This window comes from Brassica napus, chromosome C3, assembly GCF_020379485.1.
Source record: "Brassica napus cultivar Da-Ae chromosome C3, Da-Ae, whole genome shotgun sequence".
In the NCBI taxonomy this organism is placed as follows: domain Eukaryota; kingdom Viridiplantae; phylum Streptophyta; class Magnoliopsida; order Brassicales; family Brassicaceae; genus Brassica; species Brassica napus.
In genome coordinates this window covers 18,334,209-18,353,442 of record NC_063446.1, presented here as the reverse complement: position 1 = coordinate 18,353,442, position 19,234 = coordinate 18,334,209, and the positions used below count along the sequence as shown (strand labels likewise).

Sequence of the window (19,234 nt, the reverse complement as noted above, 5' to 3'; positions counted from 1 at the left end):
AAGTGCCTAATATTTGGCACCCTACACATTCATTATTTGATAATGGCTCTAGCTACCAAGGTTTGGAGTAAATTGGACTATGAACTTCTTATTGACAAGATTCAAAGAAGATTTCTTTCTTGGATCCATCGAGCTTTATCTTTGTTGGTCGCCTCCAGCTGATAAGTCTATCATTATAAGCATTACTAAATTTTGGAGCTATGCTTTCGTTTGTCTATTGCTTTTATGGACAAAATTGAGAATAAGTGCAGTGTATTCTTGTGATCTGTTTACCGACCAGTAGCCATAAAACCAAAGAACCTGGGGATGATTTTTACTTTCCAAAAGTTGAAGGAGGTTAGGTGTTCGCTGATCCATACATCTAGGCATGCGGATTCAGTTCGTTTGAAGTATTTGGTTTGGAACTTCAGATTGATCATTTTTTTGTAATTCGGTTCGCCCAAAATTTTAGTGAACTGATCCGTAAAAAATTGATTGGGTTGGATATTCAGCTAATTCATGTTTTGAAAACTGCCAAAATTAATCAAAGTTTTTGGTTTTGCTTACGTTTTGGTTTAACTGGGTTAAAGTCTTTGATAATTTTGGATGTTGTGGTTAATTCAGTTTGAAATTTGTTTAGTTCGGTTTGAAATTTAGTTAATTTGTTTTTGGAAAGTAAACTAACCACCTACCAAACCAAACGAAAATTGAATTTTTTATAAATTTTATTGAATTAAAAATGAACTCATAACCGAACCTGCACCAAAAGTTGAATTTTTTTCTTCGGTTTGGGTAAAAACTCAGTCCTACATACATTAGAACATACTAATTCATGCACAAATAACTATGGCAAAAAAAAACAAATAGAGCCTCAAGAACATATTGACATACGTCATCCAAATCATGATCCAAAGTCGTCCAAATGATGACATGGATGCAGATGCAACCAAAATGGTTACTGAAAACAAGGCTTTATGAAAATTGGTTTAATATTTTGGTAAAATTATTCTCTAACTCTCTTTTTTATTAGTTTTCATTCATTTACCTTTTAGTCTGATGTTTTCCAACGGAATTGTGAAAGTTAAATATGGAGAATTATATAGATCAATGATAATACTTATTCGTTTATTTTCAATTTTCTAAATTTGTTTAATTCAATTTATTGAGTTAAAGATTAGTTAGAAATAGTTGTTTTCAATCCTTCCAAATTTGTTTTATTTTTTAAATATTTGTTTTATTCATTCTTTATTATAAATTGAAAATTTTAGTCCGAATACAAACATAAGAGAATCAGTGTTGCGAGCATCTTACAAAAAAATTCAAGAATTAGAAAACAAAAAAAATCAAAAGATAAAAAAAAAAACAGAAAGAAAAAGAGAAAATAAGGAGGTGAGTAAACGGTTCACTGGGAAGGAACTTCGTTCTTTAAAGAGACCATTAAGACATTTATCATATTTTTGTTTGTTTAACTTTATTTATGATTTATAATTTAGTTATAAATGAAAATACGAATATTAAATTGGTGAGAAATTTTTAAGAGTCTCTCCACAGATAATGATATTCTAAAACCACAATCAAAGATGTTTTCAATAAGAATCTCTAAAGGTATTTTCAACCCACTTCTATTATTTCTTCTATATTTTCATCTAAAATACATGAACACTATTATATAGGTTCCAATGTATGTTTCTTTAATATAATTTCTGTATGCTAGTCTCATAGATCATCTCCAAAAAGAAATTTTATTTTGAAGTTTCTCAAATTCTATATTTGAAGTTTAAAGGTGTTATTCTCCAAAAGCAAAACTTTAAACTCACCTTCAAAACTATTTGTATTTTATAATATGGTCCTTATATTTGTCATATTCAATTTGAATTCATAAAACTTTTATAAATAACTAGCACATATATAAACATATTACAACAATATCAACTAATAAAATATTAAATTAAAATATAAAGTTTTAAACAGAATAACTTAATTAATATTAAACTTCAAGCAAAATACCATATTATTCCATAAAGTGATTTTCGTGATGCATATATGATCTACTAGTGCATTTCGAAGTAAAAATGGCTCTCCTCATTTTTAATTTGTAGATTAGAGATAAAAATTATTGAAATTAGGTGATTTAATACTTGTAAATACATTAGATCAGAACAAGGATGTAAAAGAGAAACATGAAATATTGATAAAAGACTAACTTTTATCGATGATATTAATACTCGTTAATATATTTAATATGAACAAGAAAGAATTGTACGAAAAGACATCATCAACAACAACAACAACCATCTTCAGTTATACAAAGAAGATTGGACATTATTTGGAAATTTTGAAGGTTCCGGATCAAACTTACAATTAGTGTTGTTGTTATATTTAAATCGGTGTAATAGTTATATCTTCATGTAATTTTTTTAAAGTTTTTTTGTTAAGTTTTTTTTTGTATATTTTTGTTATCTAAATCTAGTTTTAAATATATTAAACCTTCTTTTAAAGTTTTTTTTTTAATTTTATGTGTAAACTTAAATTTTGTAAACAAAACTTAAAATATTTATGAGATATAATTTTTATAAGGATTAAAACAATAAAAAAAAAATATTTATGAATCATAAATGTGATGTGTAATTGTAGGGACCAAAATGCAAATAAAAATATGAAACTTCAAATTTGAAGTTTTGAGTAGTGAAACTTCAAATATAGAGTTTCACTCCTCAAAACTTCAAATTTGAAGTTTTGAAGTTCATTTTTGGAGAGCTAAAAACTTCATATTTGAAGTTATAGAGTGTTTTTTTGAGATGCTCTTAGAAGAAATAAAAAATATTTGACCAAAAAAAAAGAAGAAATAAAAAATATATGAAATCCTAATTCTGACTCTTAGTTCAGAGGCAAGATAGCATTCCTTTATATTTCCTTTATGATAGCATTCCTTTATATTTCCTTTAAAATAAAGGAACTATATTCAGTAGACATACATTATAGTTAATTTAGGGGTAAAATAGTGTTTTTATATATTCTCCTAAAAGTAGAAGAATTTTATTATAAAAGCTTTCATTTGAATAAAACTCATTTGTATAAGTTTACCTACAAAATATTTTAAAATAAATAGTATGAGAAAGAGAATCAAAATAATTTTTGAGTAAAATATGTCTCCAAATTTTAAAATATTTTTGAGTCATATATCCTTTATTTATTGCAGAATTCTTGTTTTGACTTTAAATTTTAGTTACTCAATTAAATTATTATTAGAAATTAATTCTAGAAATATCTAAGAGCAAACTCAGTTTACTGCCAATGGGAATCGGAACTCGTAAACAAGGAGATATGTTTATTGGGATTTTCACCTCTCTCTTTACTTAGCGCTGACTCTTCACATATTATGAAGTCTATAAATTTTGGTGTATAAATCGAAATTCGTGGGAATGCGTACAAAACTTCAAACAATTTTAATGAAACTAAATGTCTGAGTAAAATAAAAATAGACGCTTAATTCCAGACATTATTAATGGGTCATTCATTGTCTTCTTTTAAAACGTATGTTCATAGCTATGAAGTAGAGGATCAGTGCTGCAAAAGAAACGGTAATAATTTAGCTTAAATTAATAAACCAAATTAGTACACGTAAATGCATTTTGATACTTACATCCAATGGTTTTTGGTCGAACACTTGAAGATGTACTGGTTGGTGCTACAACTACATAAAAATAGAGTTGTACCAAATGTTAGCAAAAAAAAAAAAAACTACATAAAAATAGATATCATCAGCATTTTAATAAAGTAAAACAAGTTTGTGAACCAGCTGGTTCGAGTATAGAGAGCTTTAGTTTTTTTTAGATAAATCATAAAATGATAATGCAAAACCGACCTGAATCACAGTTTGTGGTAGAATTGTGGTGGTCACAAATGCAAACGTGCCTAAGCCCTCCACCATCAGCAGATTCGTAGCCACAAGTACCGGAAGTTGCAACACACGCACGACAAAACGCATCACTCCCTTGTAGCTCGTACTTGACTCGTATTCCATAAGCCCAATCAGAAGGTCCTCTAAGCTTCAAGGGTGCGAGATTGTATGCACTACTGTATCCTTCACACTCCAACTTACTTAGATTTATCGCTTTTACTGATTCAAATCCAATCGCACAGCACATGGGTGGACCCGATCCGGATGATAGACCCGGCTGTCTATATCCAACCATATCCCATGCCGGGCACGACATGTATTCTTCACAGCTCATTCCAGAGATGTTGTGACATGGTAATTTCTTTTCCGGAAAGCCTAACATTAATAGTGGAAATTTAGTTTATCAAACTCTATTCAACCGCATTTAAACCGGATTTGAAAGGAAAATTCCGAATCTAAAAACCTTTATCATCATAACCAAAATTTTTTAATGTTCTTTAGAAACTTTAATCACATCTATATGTTAATATGTATATATATAATCATATAACATAACAATAATTACTTAAATAATATCTCAAAGTTTAACCAAAACCCAAACCGAATACAAAATGAACCAAATCAATATTGCATCAAACCGATTGCGTTTTCTTCTGAACGAGAGTTATATAAACCGAGAAAGCAAGCTCAAACTAAATTGTAAACCGGATTTGTTTAGTCTAAAGAATGCAAATAAAAATTATTTGACGTATGTGTTGTAGTCCAACTTACTAACCTTGAAAGATAGGAGATTTGGGAGAACAACCGATCAACATAAAGACATTATCAGAGGTAGGATTGAAATAAGGAGCTCTCCAATCCTCAGCTTCAAAGCCATTGCCTTTGCCACCAAGCACAATGGTTCCGCAATTCGACATGTGAGGATCATGCAGCGTTATCGACTGGTACGCGTAGTCAATATCCAACACTCTATAAGAACCTGAACGTATGTGAAACATCAACACATCATTCATACAAAATAAGAGATCTCTGTACCCTGGATGCCCACATCCATTCCGGATTCCAAACGGATAATCCACCGTTATATTTCCACAGTATGATCGACACGCGCCCACCAAGCAAACCTCTGAGATTACTACGACTGTCAACATAAGAACCAAGATTTTCATTTTTGTTCTCTCTTTTTGATTGTGTAAACGAGAGAGAGTGTGATATGTGATGTAGAGGGTAAAGAGTTAGTTATTATATCTGAAAGATTGCTTAAAGCTTAAGAGATTCTTTGCTTGTCGGAACAACAAAGCTAAACTCCTGCACTTTTTAGTCCACGTGATCAAGGTATCTCCTATAAACAAGAAATATATATTACATGAACTGAACTAGACTTACATCTTCACTATGTAATACTATGGCATTTAAATAGCTTAACAGGCTACGCTTGGGGTTTATAAGATGTTCGGTTCCTCTTGTATTTCCAGAACTCGTCCTTCTTTCCTCTGGGCTTAGCTTCAACACGACCGAACTTGCTATTGATAATACCAAGTATAGCATTTTTATCTTTTCTGTTCTTTGTTTTTGCCTTGTCTTCAAGAATGGCCCTAAGTTTCTCATATGACCTCGGGTCTGGTACTTGCCCGCTTTTAACCATCATCTTGTGGTAAAAGAATGCTCTTTTGAAGTCTCGGACACGGACAAAAGCGTAGATCATGGTCGAATAAGTGATGGAATCAGGTTTTAAGTTGAGAGCAGCCATTTCTTTCAACAGCTGTGGCAGTTTCGAATCTTGTCCTCCCCTTGCGTAAGCATTCATCAGCATATTGTATGCCATAACAGTCGGCTCCAAACCCATTTTACCAAACTCGGAAACAACATCCCTCGCTTCAATGTAGTGACCTTGTTTCGCAAACCCATCAAGAAGAGTGTTATATGTCACCCTTGTCCCTTGTATTCTCTCTCTCAGCATTAGTTTCCAAATCTCCGTCAGCTTTTCTACATCACCACACCTTCTGAACGCATCGAGAAGCGACGTGTACGTTTCAACCGACGGTTTAATCCCTTCTTTACACATCTCTTCAAAGGAAGCATAAGCTTTCTCGTGCCACCCGCTAACAGAGTAAGCATGAATAAGAGCTGTGTAAGAATGTGAAGTAGGTTTCAAACCTACTCTCTTCATCCGCAAGAAAGCATCAGCAGCCATATCACTCATCTTCTTCGTCCTACCATACGCACTAATCAAACACGTGTAGGATTTCACATTTGGCTCTAAACCTAAACCCTCCATCTCCTTCAGAAGGGTCTCTACGATATCAGGTTGCATTCTTCTAGCATAAGCATCCATAAGAATGTTATAAGTTGCGGATGTGGGCTTCAACCCTTTACCTCTCATTTCAGCGAAAAGACCTTCCACTTCTTCAACGTGGTTGGACTTGTTGTAAGCATCCATCAACGTGTTGTACACTATGGTGTTTGAACGTATTCCTCTCTTCTCCATCTCAGTTTGTATCACAAGAGCTTCTTCTTTAAGCCCTTCGTCGCAAAAGGATTTCACAAGGGCGCCGAAAACATCCTGACTCCAGCAACGCACACCTTTCTCGCTCATTTTCTCGAATATCTCCCAGATTTCTTTCGCAGTTCGTCCTGCTTTCCTCATTGTGGTGATCATTACAGCGCATGTAACACTGTCTGGATGGACATTGATCTTATCCATGGACTCATAAACTTCCAAAGCATCATCATAACTAATTAAAAGAAGAGAAAATTTGATCAAAAGGATACAAGTTTAAATTATCTAGAGCTGAAGAAAGGAAGTACCTTTGAGAAGCTGAGAGTGCAGAAATGGCGGCGTTGTAGAGACGAACATCTCTGAACTCATCCTTGTCAGGTAGATTACGAAGAAGAAGCAGAATCATATCAGCCATTCCTTCTCTACCGAGCAATGTAAACAACACAGAGGAAGCACGAGGCGAAACGAGTGAGGGGTTCTGCAGACTCATCCACTCGTACAAGTACAAACAGCTCTTGATGAAACCAGATTCACCCATCATCACTAATGCCTCTACGCACTCTTTCTCGCTGACCCTTTTTTCGAAACCTGCTAACATCTCTCCTAGAGTTTGATTCTCTGTCAGATTCTTAGCTGTTTCCAGGATTTCCACAGCGACAGAGGGTGTATTGTTGTGCACACCAAGTGTTTGCTGGTTTGCTACAGAGGCGGATTTTGTTGGGTCGGGCTCGATTTCGGTTTCAAGGTCGGAGAAGTCGGAAGCTAAGTGCCAGGAGGTTCGACGATTCTTCTGGAGGGAGAATTTGGATTCTTGAGGAGGGTCCTCTGCTTTTAAAGTTCGTGACTTGAAGAATTTGAGAATTGGGTCTTCTTCGTCTTCATCATCATCTACTTCTTCGCTAATAGTTGTCGGATTATCTGGTTCCGGAACATTTGGTGGTGGTGGTGGGTCGTCGAAACATGAGAGGAAAATGGGAGGAGAAGAAGGGGAAGTAGCGGACAGAGAGATGGATTTTCGACAGAGTGAAGAGCGAACAAGTGGATAAGGTTGAGGGAGGTGAAGTGGGTGAGATAGAGAAAACCAAGTATAAAAGGATTGGGTTGCAAGAGAAGAAGAAGAAGAAGACGCCATCGACATGGATGCCTCCTATAGCTCCCAAACGCTCAGGCACGGACAATAGCTAAATAGATTTGTTTGTGAATAAAAAAAGGCTCAAATTTGCTATTTATTTACTCCTCTCTTTCAAGGGACATTTTGGTTAAAATGTTTTTGTTAAATATTCAGCGTTGAAAGAACGATACATTAAATAATTTTACTTTGTAGTAACGACCGGACTAGATCAACATTTGTGCCTTGCACGGGATAAAATAAATTAAACAACATATATTTAATTGATATATAGATTTTTATATGACATAATCTAACCATTGTGAAATCATATATGGAAAAATATGTTTTTTAGCTTTTAAAATTTGTTTTTAATTTGTAAAAGAAAATTATAAACAAAAATACATAAAATGGAGTTAGAAAGTACACGTTTAAATGGTTGTAAACAGTTTTATAACTTATGTGACTACTAAACACATGAAAATAGTTAATCCACCTATTACAAATCTTTGAGTTATAATAACTTCACTTGTAAATGTATAGAATCAAACGCCTATATGAAAACTATAGACTCAAAACTATATAGGGAAATATAAAGAAAAACTGTAACAAAAGTTAACGATAGTGGAACATTAGTTTGTCAAAGGTCCGTTTGTATAATAAGATGCTTTTATACTGACAGTCCATAATTTTTTTTGGTTTAAAAAGCAAAAATATTAGAGATCATAAATAGAAAAGAGAAATAGGTATTCGTCGATCCCATATTTCTGATCTAATTTTTTCAGAAAAAGATGGGTTCTACATAGATGAGTTTTACTCTAATTCTCATCTCGTAATTTTTTTTCATTCTTATCTCTAATTATTACATTCCTTAGATTTTTTTATGTTTGAACTCGAAATACCTAAGATCCAATTTTGTAAAAAAAAAACATAGTACAAAATCGTATATATAATGTAATAATATTACAAAATAATTGTATGAACATATTTTATTTTCAATAGTAAATAGAGTTACAAAGTTCAAAAAATTAATTGTAAACATAATCATTAAGCTATTATTGGTAACTTGTAAATATGATATCCATTTCAAATACGACATTAAACGTTTGACCAAATGCATATAGTCAGGTCCTTGCATTTAGTCAAGTAACTATAGTCATTTCATTACTCCGTAACATATTATACATCTACCAATGACATATATCATAATTGTTCTAGTAAATGTTGGTATATTATAAAAAGGAACATGTGGAAACATGTGATGATGACACCTCGTCAATAATGACAAACTTGTGAATTTATTACTAAACAAAAGTTATTCTCTTAAAATGTTTCTCTATTAATAAGTAAGGGATATGGTCATAACATTAGAAATGTAAATGGATTTTTTTTATCAACAATAAATAAATTAGTTTGAACTATTCGCCAATTCAAAAATTCATATTAGTAATACATAATTAACATAGTACACAACGTAAGAAAGAAATTTTTTGAGCATTTCGTATTAGTTCGTCCGTCATTGTGTTCTTTGTTTTTGGAATATGTTAGATTTAAAGTGAGAGAATAACTCTTTACATCGTTGAATTTCCGCCCTATCAAACATGAAAGCTGGTCATTCCGTCTATGTAGATACTATCTTCACCAGGTTAGAACAGTCTGTTGTGAACACTACCTCCAAGAACTATAGAGTTTTTCATGCACTCTATTTCTTAAATCAAAACTTCACATTCTGCATGTAAAAGAGATAGACTTCGTCAGATATTCATTGTCCTATTATCTTGTCATATGGAATCCATGTTTTGGAAAATCATTCTTGTCTTGAAAACTTATCTTGTTAGACTCATGATCCATCTATATAGCACCATCACACATCTCCCTCATGCCGAACCGTTTGCAAAAGATATTGTTCCACTGGAATTTTCAAATCTTGATTTGTGTCAACCTACAGTGTATCCTCTATTTCTGTTACATGCAAAATCTCTTGTAGGTTTCCATTTTTTTTACTTATGATTCTTGCAATTTCGATTTTTTTTCAAATATACCACAAAATACATGGAAAATAGTTGAAATTACAATCCTTTGGAAATCTTGATAATCGATAATATACATTGGAAACACCCTAGATTAGAAGGAATGTTTGACAAATCCTATGTTTGGGCATTCAAATAAGACGTAGTTTATTGATTTCTCTCCTACTCCACATATACCACATCATGAAATACTAAATTTTCCTTGAACTTAAATTCTTAATAACAGGTAAACATCCCAATATTGCTTCCAAAAAAAATGTTTCAACTTTGGAAAAAATTGAAGCTTCCAAGTGAAAACCAAAAGTGGTTTAGTATTTGGTCCATAAAACTCAGGGGCTGGTTTCATATCCATATATAATTTTCATATTCTGTAACGTGATTTCACAAAATATCTCCCAATCATTGTATAATGTCATATTATGTATCTAATTTTGATGTGTGACTAGCCTCCATACTTTAGATAATTTTCACATCAATTAGGTAAATATGTGCCTAAGAAAATCCATATTCTAAGTATAATCCACCAGATTAATAAGATTATTCACAATGAGTAAATGATTTAGAAACTGATTTTGATGTTTTGGTAGTGATGACCTCAAGTGAGGAGCTGGGATCTAAGGATCATTCCGTACTAATATAGAGCTTCATGTATTCACTCTTTTAGTTAGTCATTTTTAATCAGAGATCGAACTGAAATCATACTCCTCCAACCATATGATGTTAAATATGATTTTATGTGATCCAAAAGATCTGTTTTTTTTTATAATACCTCCATTTGAAAAAATTTTGAATTAATGATTATGGCTTCTCTATTATCCTCCAAAATTGCTAATGAATCAATATTTAGATATTGTAGGTCAGGAAAACCTATTCTCCCGGTTTTATATCCCATGAGAACCAATACATGTCATTAATATTTCCACTACTATTTCACCAAGCGTCTGCTATTGCACTCGTTAAATTTTGTCATCATTTTTGGTAACCTAATGCATGACATAAAATGTGTAAGCAGAGCTGATGCTACTGATTTTATAAGGACTTTATTTCTTCCTTTTGTAAGAAAACAAACCGTCCAACCATTCATTGTAATATGGATTCTTTCACTGAGAATCCAAAAAATTGGTTCTTTTATCCACCTAAACTTTTTGAAATACCTAAATAGGTTCTCATACCACCAATCCTTGTAATAGCGAGTAAATGTTGCAATTTAGCATGTATGGCATCTGGAACATTATGGTCAAATTGTATTAGATGATTTAGAAAATTTTATTCATATTCCTGATGCATTCGCTTAATATTTGAGTATCTTTAAAATGACTGTACAATCTTCTCTTTTTTATTTGCAAAAAATAGGCTATCATATGCGAATAGAATATGTGCTATCGCAGGACCTCCTCGAGCTGTTTTAAGACCTGTTAAAAGTTTTTTCCTTGCGAATATTTGCAGTACGAGCTTATGTACAAAGAATAAACAAATATAGTAATAATGGATCACTTTGTCTTAAACGTCTTTGGCACAGAATACCCTTTTAGTAACTTTAGTAAAGCTCAAGTGAACTTGATGACAAGTTTATGTCATCCTGCGGTTCCTGCTTCGCAGAACTTGTCAACTTTGTTTGTGGGTTTAAACCAATAAAACATTTTGGTGGGATGCATCTATCTTTGATCATTTTTTTTTGTGAATTTTAGCATAACTCAATCTGTAGAAAAGGAGAAATAGTTGCGAAATTTTGTTTATTTTACTTTTTGTTGACGTTAGATAATTATGATATTGTATTATAATTATGAAAAATCTTATTTTTTCGGGATTCAAAATTCATACCTCATAGTATAAAAGTATTAATGATTTTTATTCAAACCACTAAACTAATGGGTCTGTTTTACTTTATCAAAAGAAAATTCAATCATCAACGAGTTACATTATACCAAGAAAGCCTTCTATGTTCTTTTGGTTTTGGAAACGGATTCAGCAATAAATTTAGAAGAATCCGTTTATATACTGAGAGACGTCAGACTATTAAAAAGAAATATAAGGCATCATAAAAAAATGATAATCAAACTTATTATTTTCTTGTAAATATTAATATATATATAAAGAGCTTTAGAGTTCATCCTTAAGCGTAGTGGAGGTAGGTCCAGGAGGATTAGTGTTGGAGTTCTTGACAGGATAAGAAGCCTCCATAGTAATACCACATAGACCTTCCTTATGATGGATTCCTCTTTGCATCCTTATGTATCCTTTCTCTCCCCATTCCTCTCCCCAAGAGTTCTTAACGATCCAATACTTTGTTCCATCTATCGTTGTTCCATAGCCTACTGCTGCAACTCCATGGTTTAGCTCTGTTCCACATCGCCCCGTAAACACTCCCTACGACCACCATGCATGTCTCAGAAAAAAATATCTCTAATACTATATTTCATTAAAAATATCCTTCTAGGGCTTCTTTTTGTTTCATAAATATGTGCATATTTTGAACCAGAGTTCCATCTTTACCAATTATTTCAGTTCATTGAATAATAAGAACAACCTGTAACTTTCTTAATTAATGGATATTCAATGATTTTCATTAACAAGTGCAAAATTTTTTTTTATTTAAAACGATTAATTGTAATAAGACGGAGGTAGTTTGTTTTTTTATCTTAGATTATGTTCTTAGAGCAACCTCAATGGGGGTTCTTGCTCTTGGGTTCTTAAAACACATATGTTTTATTACATGATGATTTGTGTTTTAAGAACCCAAGAGGAAGAACCCCCATTGAGGTTGCTCTTATTCTTACCTCGGAGTAGAACTGGAAGTCTGAACTTCCAGCATCAATTGCAACAGAGACAGGCTGATTAGCAACAGCTTTCATTAGATCATCCTCACTGTTCTCAGGAACATCTTCGTGTCCATCGATTGAAACCACCGGCGCATTCTCCTGCGATATTGTAACAGTTATGTTATTTGTTGTACTTCATCACCATTTAAGCTTTCTTGACGTGCAGTATGTAACAAACCTTGTTTTTGTCACATGTTTCATCAGAAGCTTGGTAAGGGTACACTAGCTCGCTCGTTAGCCCTCCTTTCTCCTTGATGAACTCAAAAGCAAGGTCCATCAGACCTCCACTACACCCTTGGTTCTCATTCGTATCACAGTCCACTAGCTCTTGCTCTGATAGTGATGTCAGCTCTTTGGTTCTTATTTGGTTGATCCCTTCCACTGCTACAACTGTTGAAAACGCCCAACAGCTTCCTGTAGTAATTAACCAAAAACTTAAGCCTTATTTTGGTTCTCATTTTACATTATTTCTTTTTGTCATTTATTCCGTTGGCCGATGTAATATACATATTCAAGCAGCTTTGTAATCAGTGAGTTCCCTACCAAAACATTTCATTTGACTTATTTCGTAAAGATGTAATTTTCAAGAAAAAGATAACTCACCGCATTGGCCTTGGTTTTTGACAGGAGTGACAGCTCCGTTCTTTCTCCAATCAACGGAGGTCGGCAGAGCATTAACATTTGCATACATGAATTTTCCTGTTGCTCGTCTTTCACCTTTAAGCATCCTATGATGTTTGATGTTCGAACCAGCGTATGATCTTCTAAATTCCTCCGTTGTCATGTCACCAAACTCATTGAGCTTGAGCTTGTAAGGTTTTTCCTTCTTGTTGGTCTCGTGAATGTGTCTCACGTTGTGCTTAAACACATTAAACCTCTTTGCCTTCTCTTCAAAGCTCCTAGCTATCGTGTGGTGGCTCCTCCACCGCTCGTACAGCTCCCACAAGCTATCCTCCGATTCCACATCTTTGTCATGGATATCTAAACCCTTTGTTGTTTCAAGAACCATAAGCAAGCAAAGGGAAAGGACAATGAAGCGCTTCATATTTCTTTATATATGATAATTTTACTTTGTTTTTTGTGATTGAGAATGAGTTTGTAGATGGTAAGGTATAAAGATAACTGTATATATAGGGAATATATGTTGGAGTGAGAATATTGTGACAACGATATGTAATGAAAAAATTAATACCAAAAGAGGATGAGGATTACGTGTTCGATGCAACAAATACGTTTGTGACTTGTGACTGACGATACATTAATTAATGGAAATATAAAGATAAAAACTATATAATAGAAATTGATGTTGATCAGTTGATGCCGCGTGATATGGTACAAGCAACCTCATTCAGTTTTTCTCTTATATCTTTGGTAACAATAATTGATGATTTTGGTGATGAGATGACTTAACTACCAGTGTAAACTGAATAGGAACCACGAATTTCGATAAAACAAAACTTGTACGCAACTAATCATCTTAAATAGGAACTCTATTATTGATTAAATCACCTAATTATGATTAGTTATGTGACTGTTTATTTGGTTACACAAACTATGTATCTAAATGGGCAATGAGGAAAAAACTGTGTACCTAATTATACAAGTTATTTATGTCGAAATATTTTTTATGTTAAAAGAGAATAAAATATTTAATTATATGGACTGGTTTAATATTACGCTTAGTTTTAAGTTTTAACAGCGCTCGGAACCCAAGTACGATTTCTTTTTCTGCTAACGTACCGTGTCGGCTGATTAGCATAACAATAATTGATGTCGAAAGACAAAAGAGAAATGTTAAATTGATGAAGAATTGTAGAAATAATAGATGATTATTGTTTGACAAAAAAGAGAGGTGGAAACTGTGCTTTAACTGATTACTAGATTAAGATCCGCGCCTTGCACGCACGGAATAAACATTATATATATAAACTATTTTATGTATTATATATTCTTGCATACTCTGAAATAATAAATATATATTGAATAATTAAAAGTCAGTAACTATTACATATATAATTAAATTGGTGCGAACGTATAAATCAATTTTATTAATCCAAACATTTTTTAAAAAAATTTGATAGGATATGTAATTAAATTGAAATGATATTAACATACATAGTATATTTTTAATATTAATGTCTATTAAATGATGCTTTCTACTCATATGTTTTTTTGATCATGTGTATCTTTAATAGCAAAAACTTTAAATTACTGATAACAAAATTTTCATTGTGCGATTAATAATTTTAGTAATTTATAATTTAAAATTTTTTATCAATGTTAGTTCAAAACTTTTATCAAAAAAAATTATTCAAAGTAAATTTTGAAATTAAAATATTTATTTATTCAATATGGTTTATAGTTTAATTTAGAATGATATATATACATATATATTTTAAATCTTAATGATTAATTAAATTAAACTTTTATTTATATGATTTTGTAATCATTTGTATTTTGTCATACAAAAATTTTAAACCATGGATCGCAAAATTTGAATGTGAGACTTTTAACAGTTTTAGTAATTTATTATCGTTTTTTAAAATTCAAAATATAACATATAAAGAAAAATCTAAATTTTTATAATATGGTTATTGTGATTTTTTAAAATTATTTTAATAGTTTAAAATTAAACAAATTTGATAGAAGATACATTATTTTTTTATCAGATCTTTATTATTCAAAATCATTAATTGTCATATATACTTTAGCCACATTAGGCAATTCCGTAATTTTTATTTAAAAAAATAATAAATGACATTAATAATGAATTTATGTTTAGTTTAATAAAAAGCTTATTATATAATTAGATGGACCAACATATTTTTTTAATAATTCTAAGAATCATCTTAATGATGACACGTGGCTATAAAAATAAGTCGTAATGTTTCACAAATAATATATAGGGGATGGGAACAAACAACGCAAAATCTGTAAAATGGAAACAAACAACGCAAAATCAGTAAAAGCTGTAAAATGGAAACAAACAACGCAAAATCTGTTTTTCAAAAAAAAAGAAGGTAAAATCTGAAACTGAGCGAAAAGTAAAAAAAAAAAGGTAAATGGGGACGATGGACACACCACACCACACCACACCGCACACACAGCAAACACGCAATCAACAACAAAAACGAACGCAAGAAAAAGGTTTCCTTAAAATGTAACCGTTAATTCCTTTCTTTCGGATTTCTTTTTGAGAATAATTAAAAAGAATGACAAAATCATAAGAAAATTCAGATCATATGAGAATACAGTTAAATAGCATTCATGAGCAACGATTTGAATTTGTAACCATAAAATTTTTAATGTGATATATCAGAGCTTACAAAATATCCACTGTTCACTTTTAATATATCACATTAAAATTTTGTTACATTGTAGAATATATAAGATCAATGTTTTTAAATCCGACCGGATAAGTTTTGGATCATTGAGTAATGTGGTTATTGGGTCAATTGTGGTTGAACCGCAAATTAATAAATGATAAGTTTCAATATATAACTATATATTAATATAATATCACTAAAGGAAAATTACTTAGAAAAAACTAACTAGTAATTTCAAAACATAAAATAAAAAAAAATCATGTTTTATTTACGAAATATTTGAATTTTCTTTTAACTTCAATTGTCCTTTAACATAAAAACAAAATATTAAACTATTTTTATGCCAAATTAGGACTTTGGCTAAATATAAAAGCTAATTAAATAATTATTATTAACTAAATTTAAAATTTAAAATAAAATGATTTATAATATATTATCAATAACAAAAATAAATGCTGCGTCATGTCAATAAATTTTGGTATTCTTTGTCACCATTTTCTTTAAACGACATTGTAAAAGTTTCATCAAAATCACAAATTAAATAATCTATTCAATTTCATATACTATTAAAAAGTATATAAAACTGAATCATTTTTGAAAATATTATTGGGTTTCTGAGTTTTATCGGGTCAACCATTGTCGGATCGCGGGTTAATGTCGGGCTCTTGGGTTTTTACCGTGTTTTATTATATTTTTAATTAACGAGTTTTTCATTAATCCGAACGTACGGTGATCCGGGTTTACTATTTTGACCACGGATTTGGGCCAGATATGGAAACATTGTATAAGATTAATTGGCGGCGTAGCATATATTAAGGACTAAATGCCACATGATCATCAATTAATTACCCTATTTAAATGGTTATTTTGTGAATAAGGTAAATATGTGATTTTTGGCCCTACATAGAATATGAAAAATATTGGTCTTTGTTTTGCAAAAGTTTTGGTAGACTAGTTGGTTTACGGTTACAATTAGTTTGTTTGAGGTTGATGGGTTCGAGTCCGTCCAATCATTATTTCCTATTTTTTATACGTAACCAGCCTAAAAATCTTTTTTTTTGCTTCTAGACCATATTTGTTTTGTGGACCGTATTGAGAGTCTATAGACTCTAGTGATATGTATGCACAATAACAAAATTCAGTTTTAAATCAATTTAATTATACATTTTAATAATTTAAATTAACTAAATCAAGATGTCAGCCTAAAGAAAAATTCTTTTGGAAAATTTTTTCAGGAGGATTATTAAATGAAATATGTATGTAAATGTAAATTCATGCGGGAAAACTGTCAAGAAACCCACAACTTACACACAATAGCCAAAATAAATCACAACTTCCAAGTTCCAACTGAGCCATTTTAACCTCTAACTTCTTAAAATTGTCCATTTTAACCTTTTTTGTTGTTGAAGAAGCAGTTTTAGATATGTGAAATGTCAATGCTAAATTGATTTAACGGTTGACATGGCTCAACACTGCAGGTATGTCTTTTCGCACAGTAAGTCCTAACAGATAATCAAAGTTGTTGAGCAATGTTCTGTTTTCAAAACCTCTCGGAGGAAAAGGAAACCCAATTTGTGCCCAAACACGCCGCGCCACCGTTTTGTTTTGGGTGACAATTTCTACTATTAATGAATTTTCAGAGAAAAAAAATAAGTCATAATTTCTCAAAATCAACATGTACAGTGAACTGACCAAAAAAAAAATTCGGCCACATCAATAATATGCTTACATTCGTTCTTTATTTTTATCTCAGTTTATTTTTTGAAATCAAAGGAAACTTCTAATTTGCTGTAATATCATTGTACCTTATCCATTTGAGTTGGTTAAATTCAGATGTTTGGTACTCACTACTATGTTATATTTCTTGAACACTATTCTCATTTATTTTGTTGGTTCATAAACATATTGTTATTTGTTACCCATCAAAATATATTACAGAACATACACAACCTCTATATGCACACTAAGACGTAGGAAGCAGTGTTCTTGCTTGGTTTCTTCAAAACCCTCCCGTCTGTTCAACGCGGCTGGTAAGAGGCACATACCTAACTGAAGTTTCAGTACGTGCCTTGATGGAACCATCCTCGCTTTTATCAATCACCTTAAGCTCTTGAAAATATGTTCCTACTGGAATCACCATTCTTCCACCAGGTTTCAGCTGGTCCAAAAGCGCGTGAGGGACCTCTGATGCCGCTGCTCCTACGTGAATTGCATCGTATGGCGCAAACTCTCCCCAACCTTTCCTTCCATCTGTCATAAGAGAGAAATCTCACGTTTTCAGCAGACGGTTCCATGAGGCTGAAACAATACGTTCAACGTTTTACATACCACCAACATGTAAGGAGAGAGATCCTTTCTGAAGCAAAGAAGCAGCAACACTCTTTTCAACGTTCTTGATAGACATATCGACAAGCTGAGGGATATGATCCACGCCAACAACGCGTCCTTCAGCTCCAACCATCAGAGCAAAGCAGCCAGTCAAGTAACCAGTTCCTACAAAAAGACACGATCAAAACCAGGAAGGAAGCTGAAATCTCAAGAAAACTTATATGAACCTGAGCCAACATCCAAAGCGCGCATCCCAGGCTGAAGCTTATCTTCCAAGAGCTGCAAACACATGGCGTGCATATGTGGAGCGGATATGGTGGCGTTGTAACCTATAGGCAAGGGCGTATCAGCATAAGCTGAAGATCCAGCTGGTACAAAGAGACCTCTATCTAAAGCCTCCATCACTTTAGCTACTTTCTTCGATGATATCACACCAAACCGCTTCAGATTTTCCACCATTGCTTTATTACCGGTCAAACCAGTTCCGGTCTGGAATTGCTAACATCCATAAGAAAAGCAATAAACACTGGCAAACTATCAAATTAAGACCTAATTAATACCTCTAGCCCAATTGAATCAAGTTTCGGAGTCTCCAAACAAATCGAATCAGAAAAACCAGAGGAATATATCTCAGCGAAAGAGAAAATTAGTAAGAGAAAACTGAAGCAGAGATTCATGGCGAGAGGAAGGATTTAGCGAACCTCCATGCGGGAGAAGGGAGAACGAAAGGCGGTGAAGAGACTGAAATTGAGAAACTGAGCAGAATTGTGGCGGTGGAGAGAGGTGAAGGTTAAGGAGACGAGTCTACGTGGCGGCGCACAATAGTGGCGACCATATGCAGTTAATGTTGGGCAAGATCGCATTGTTCTCCCCTTTTTTTTTTAAATGGTTTCGGGTTCTAGTTTCATCTTTCCTGATGTTGTTGCTTATGTGTGCGACTACGTGTCCCTTTTCCAGACTCGGGTTCTTTGATTGACATGTGTCTCGTATAATGCACCTTTTTATCGCAATGTAAACAGGCCTTATTAGGCCCAATATGTGAAATTATTTGTCTAAACCAAAGTTACAATTGTCAAAATTTATAAAAAAATAATTTTAATCAGGTTTATTTTACACAAAAAAACTGATTGATTTTTCAGTACATACTAATAAATTATCTTAATAACAGATATGTGAAAAAATATAATACACATTAGATAGCTAAAATATTGTCAGTAAAAATGTATAATTACACTGAATAGTT

At 32.4% G+C, this 19,234-nt stretch overlaps 4 protein-coding genes across 8 annotated transcripts; all 4 read right to left on the bottom strand.

Annotated features, from left to right (window-relative positions):
* Positions 1-3,354: 3,354 nt before the first annotated feature.
* BNAC03G27720D lies at positions 3,355-5,095 on the bottom strand. Its single transcript, XM_013828552.3, has 4 exons — positions 4,656-5,095; positions 3,845-4,255; positions 3,623-3,673; positions 3,355-3,546 (listed from the first exon to the last, which is right to left on the bottom strand). Exons 1-4 carry the CDS (start codon positions 5,047-5,049, stop codon positions 3,494-3,496), a joined length of 909 nt encoding a protein of 302 aa, XP_013684006.1. The 5' UTR covers positions 5,050-5,095; the 3' UTR covers positions 3,355-3,493.
* A 112-nt stretch (positions 5,096-5,207) lies between these two features.
* Positions 5,208-7,589, bottom strand: LOC106388479 (pentatricopeptide repeat-containing protein At5g50280, chloroplastic). Its single transcript, XM_013828551.3, has 2 exons — positions 6,689-7,589; positions 5,208-6,615 (listed from the first exon to the last, which is right to left on the bottom strand). Exons 1-2 carry the CDS (start codon positions 7,516-7,518, stop codon positions 5,310-5,312), a joined length of 2,136 nt encoding a protein of 711 aa, XP_013684005.1. The 5' UTR covers positions 7,519-7,589; the 3' UTR covers positions 5,208-5,309.
* Positions 7,590-11,395: 3,806 nt separating this feature from the next.
* Positions 11,396-13,451, bottom strand: LOC106388481 (KDEL-tailed cysteine endopeptidase CEP1). The gene is made up of 4 exons (XM_013828554.3): positions 12,941-13,451; positions 12,516-12,751; positions 12,296-12,436; positions 11,396-11,885 (listed from the first exon to the last, which is right to left on the bottom strand). The coding sequence occupies exons 1-4, from the start codon at positions 13,380-13,382 to the stop codon at positions 11,619-11,621; spliced, it is 1,086 nt and encodes a 361-aa protein (XP_013684008.1). The 5' UTR covers positions 13,383-13,451; the 3' UTR covers positions 11,396-11,618.
* A 4,072-nt stretch (positions 13,452-17,523) lies between these two features.
* On the bottom strand, positions 17,524-18,960 carry LOC106388482 (protein-L-isoaspartate O-methyltransferase 2). 5 transcript variants are annotated; one of them, XM_022699245.2, is made up of 5 exons: positions 18,693-18,898; positions 18,552-18,581; positions 18,219-18,480; positions 17,992-18,156; positions 17,524-17,913 (listed from the first exon to the last, which is right to left on the bottom strand). In XM_022699245.2, the coding sequence occupies exons 1-5, from the start codon at positions 18,852-18,854 to the stop codon at positions 17,663-17,665; spliced, it is 870 nt and encodes a 289-aa protein (XP_022554966.1). In that variant the 5' UTR covers positions 18,855-18,898; the 3' UTR covers positions 17,524-17,662. The 5 variants fall into 5 exon arrangements, with proteins under 5 accessions (XP_022554966.1, XP_022554965.1, XP_013684009.1 ...); XM_022699244.2 differs by having other exon boundaries at positions 18,219-18,489; positions 18,693-18,897; XM_013828555.3 differs by lacking the exon at positions 18,552-18,581 and having other exon boundaries at positions 18,219-18,489; positions 18,693-18,960.
* Between the last annotated feature and the right edge of the window lie 274 nt (positions 18,961-19,234).

Bases quoted from the DNA above. Each gene is read 5' to 3' on its own strand.
- BNAC03G27720D (XM_013828552.3), bottom strand. From the start codon at position 5,049: ATGAAAATCTTGGTTCTTATGTTGACAGTCGTAGTAATCTCAGAGGTT. The intron at 4,256-4,655 runs GTTAGTAAGTTG...TATTAATGTTAG, and splicing joins CAAATCTCCTATCTTTCAAG to GCTTTCCGGAAAAGAAATTA. The intron at 3,547-3,622 runs GTAAGTATCAAA...TTTCTTTTGCAG, and splicing joins TCGACCAAAAACCATTGGAT to CACTGATCCTCTACTTCATA.
- LOC106388479 (XM_013828551.3), bottom strand. From the start codon at position 7,518: ATGTCGATGGCGTCTTCTTCTTCTTCTTCTCTTGCAACCCAATCCTTT. The intron at 6,616-6,688 runs GTACTTCCTTTC...TCTTTTAATTAG, and splicing joins GCACTCTCAGCTTCTCAAAG to TTATGATGATGCTTTGGAAG.
- LOC106388481 (XM_013828554.3), bottom strand. From the start codon at position 13,382: ATGAAGCGCTTCATTGTCCTTTCCCTTTGCTTGCTTATGGTTCTTGAA. The intron at 12,437-12,515 runs GTTTGTTACATA...ACAATATCGCAG, and splicing joins AAACATGTGACAAAAACAAG to GAGAATGCGCCGGTGGTTTC. The intron at 11,886-12,295 runs GTAAGAATAAGA...TGGTGGTCGTAG, and splicing joins ACTTCCAGTTCTACTCCGAG to GGAGTGTTTACGGGGCGATG.
- LOC106388482 (XM_022699244.2), bottom strand. From the start codon at position 18,854: ATGCGATCTTGCCCAACATTAACTGCATATGGTCGCCACTATTGTGCG. The intron at 18,582-18,692 runs GTTCGCTAAATC...ATTTGTTTGGAG, and splicing joins CTCCCTTCTCCCGCATGGAG to ACTCCGAAACTTGATTCAAT. The intron at 17,914-17,991 runs GTATGTAAAACG...CTCTTATGACAG, and splicing joins TCTCTCCTTACATGTTGGTG to ATGGAAGGAAAGGTTGGGGA.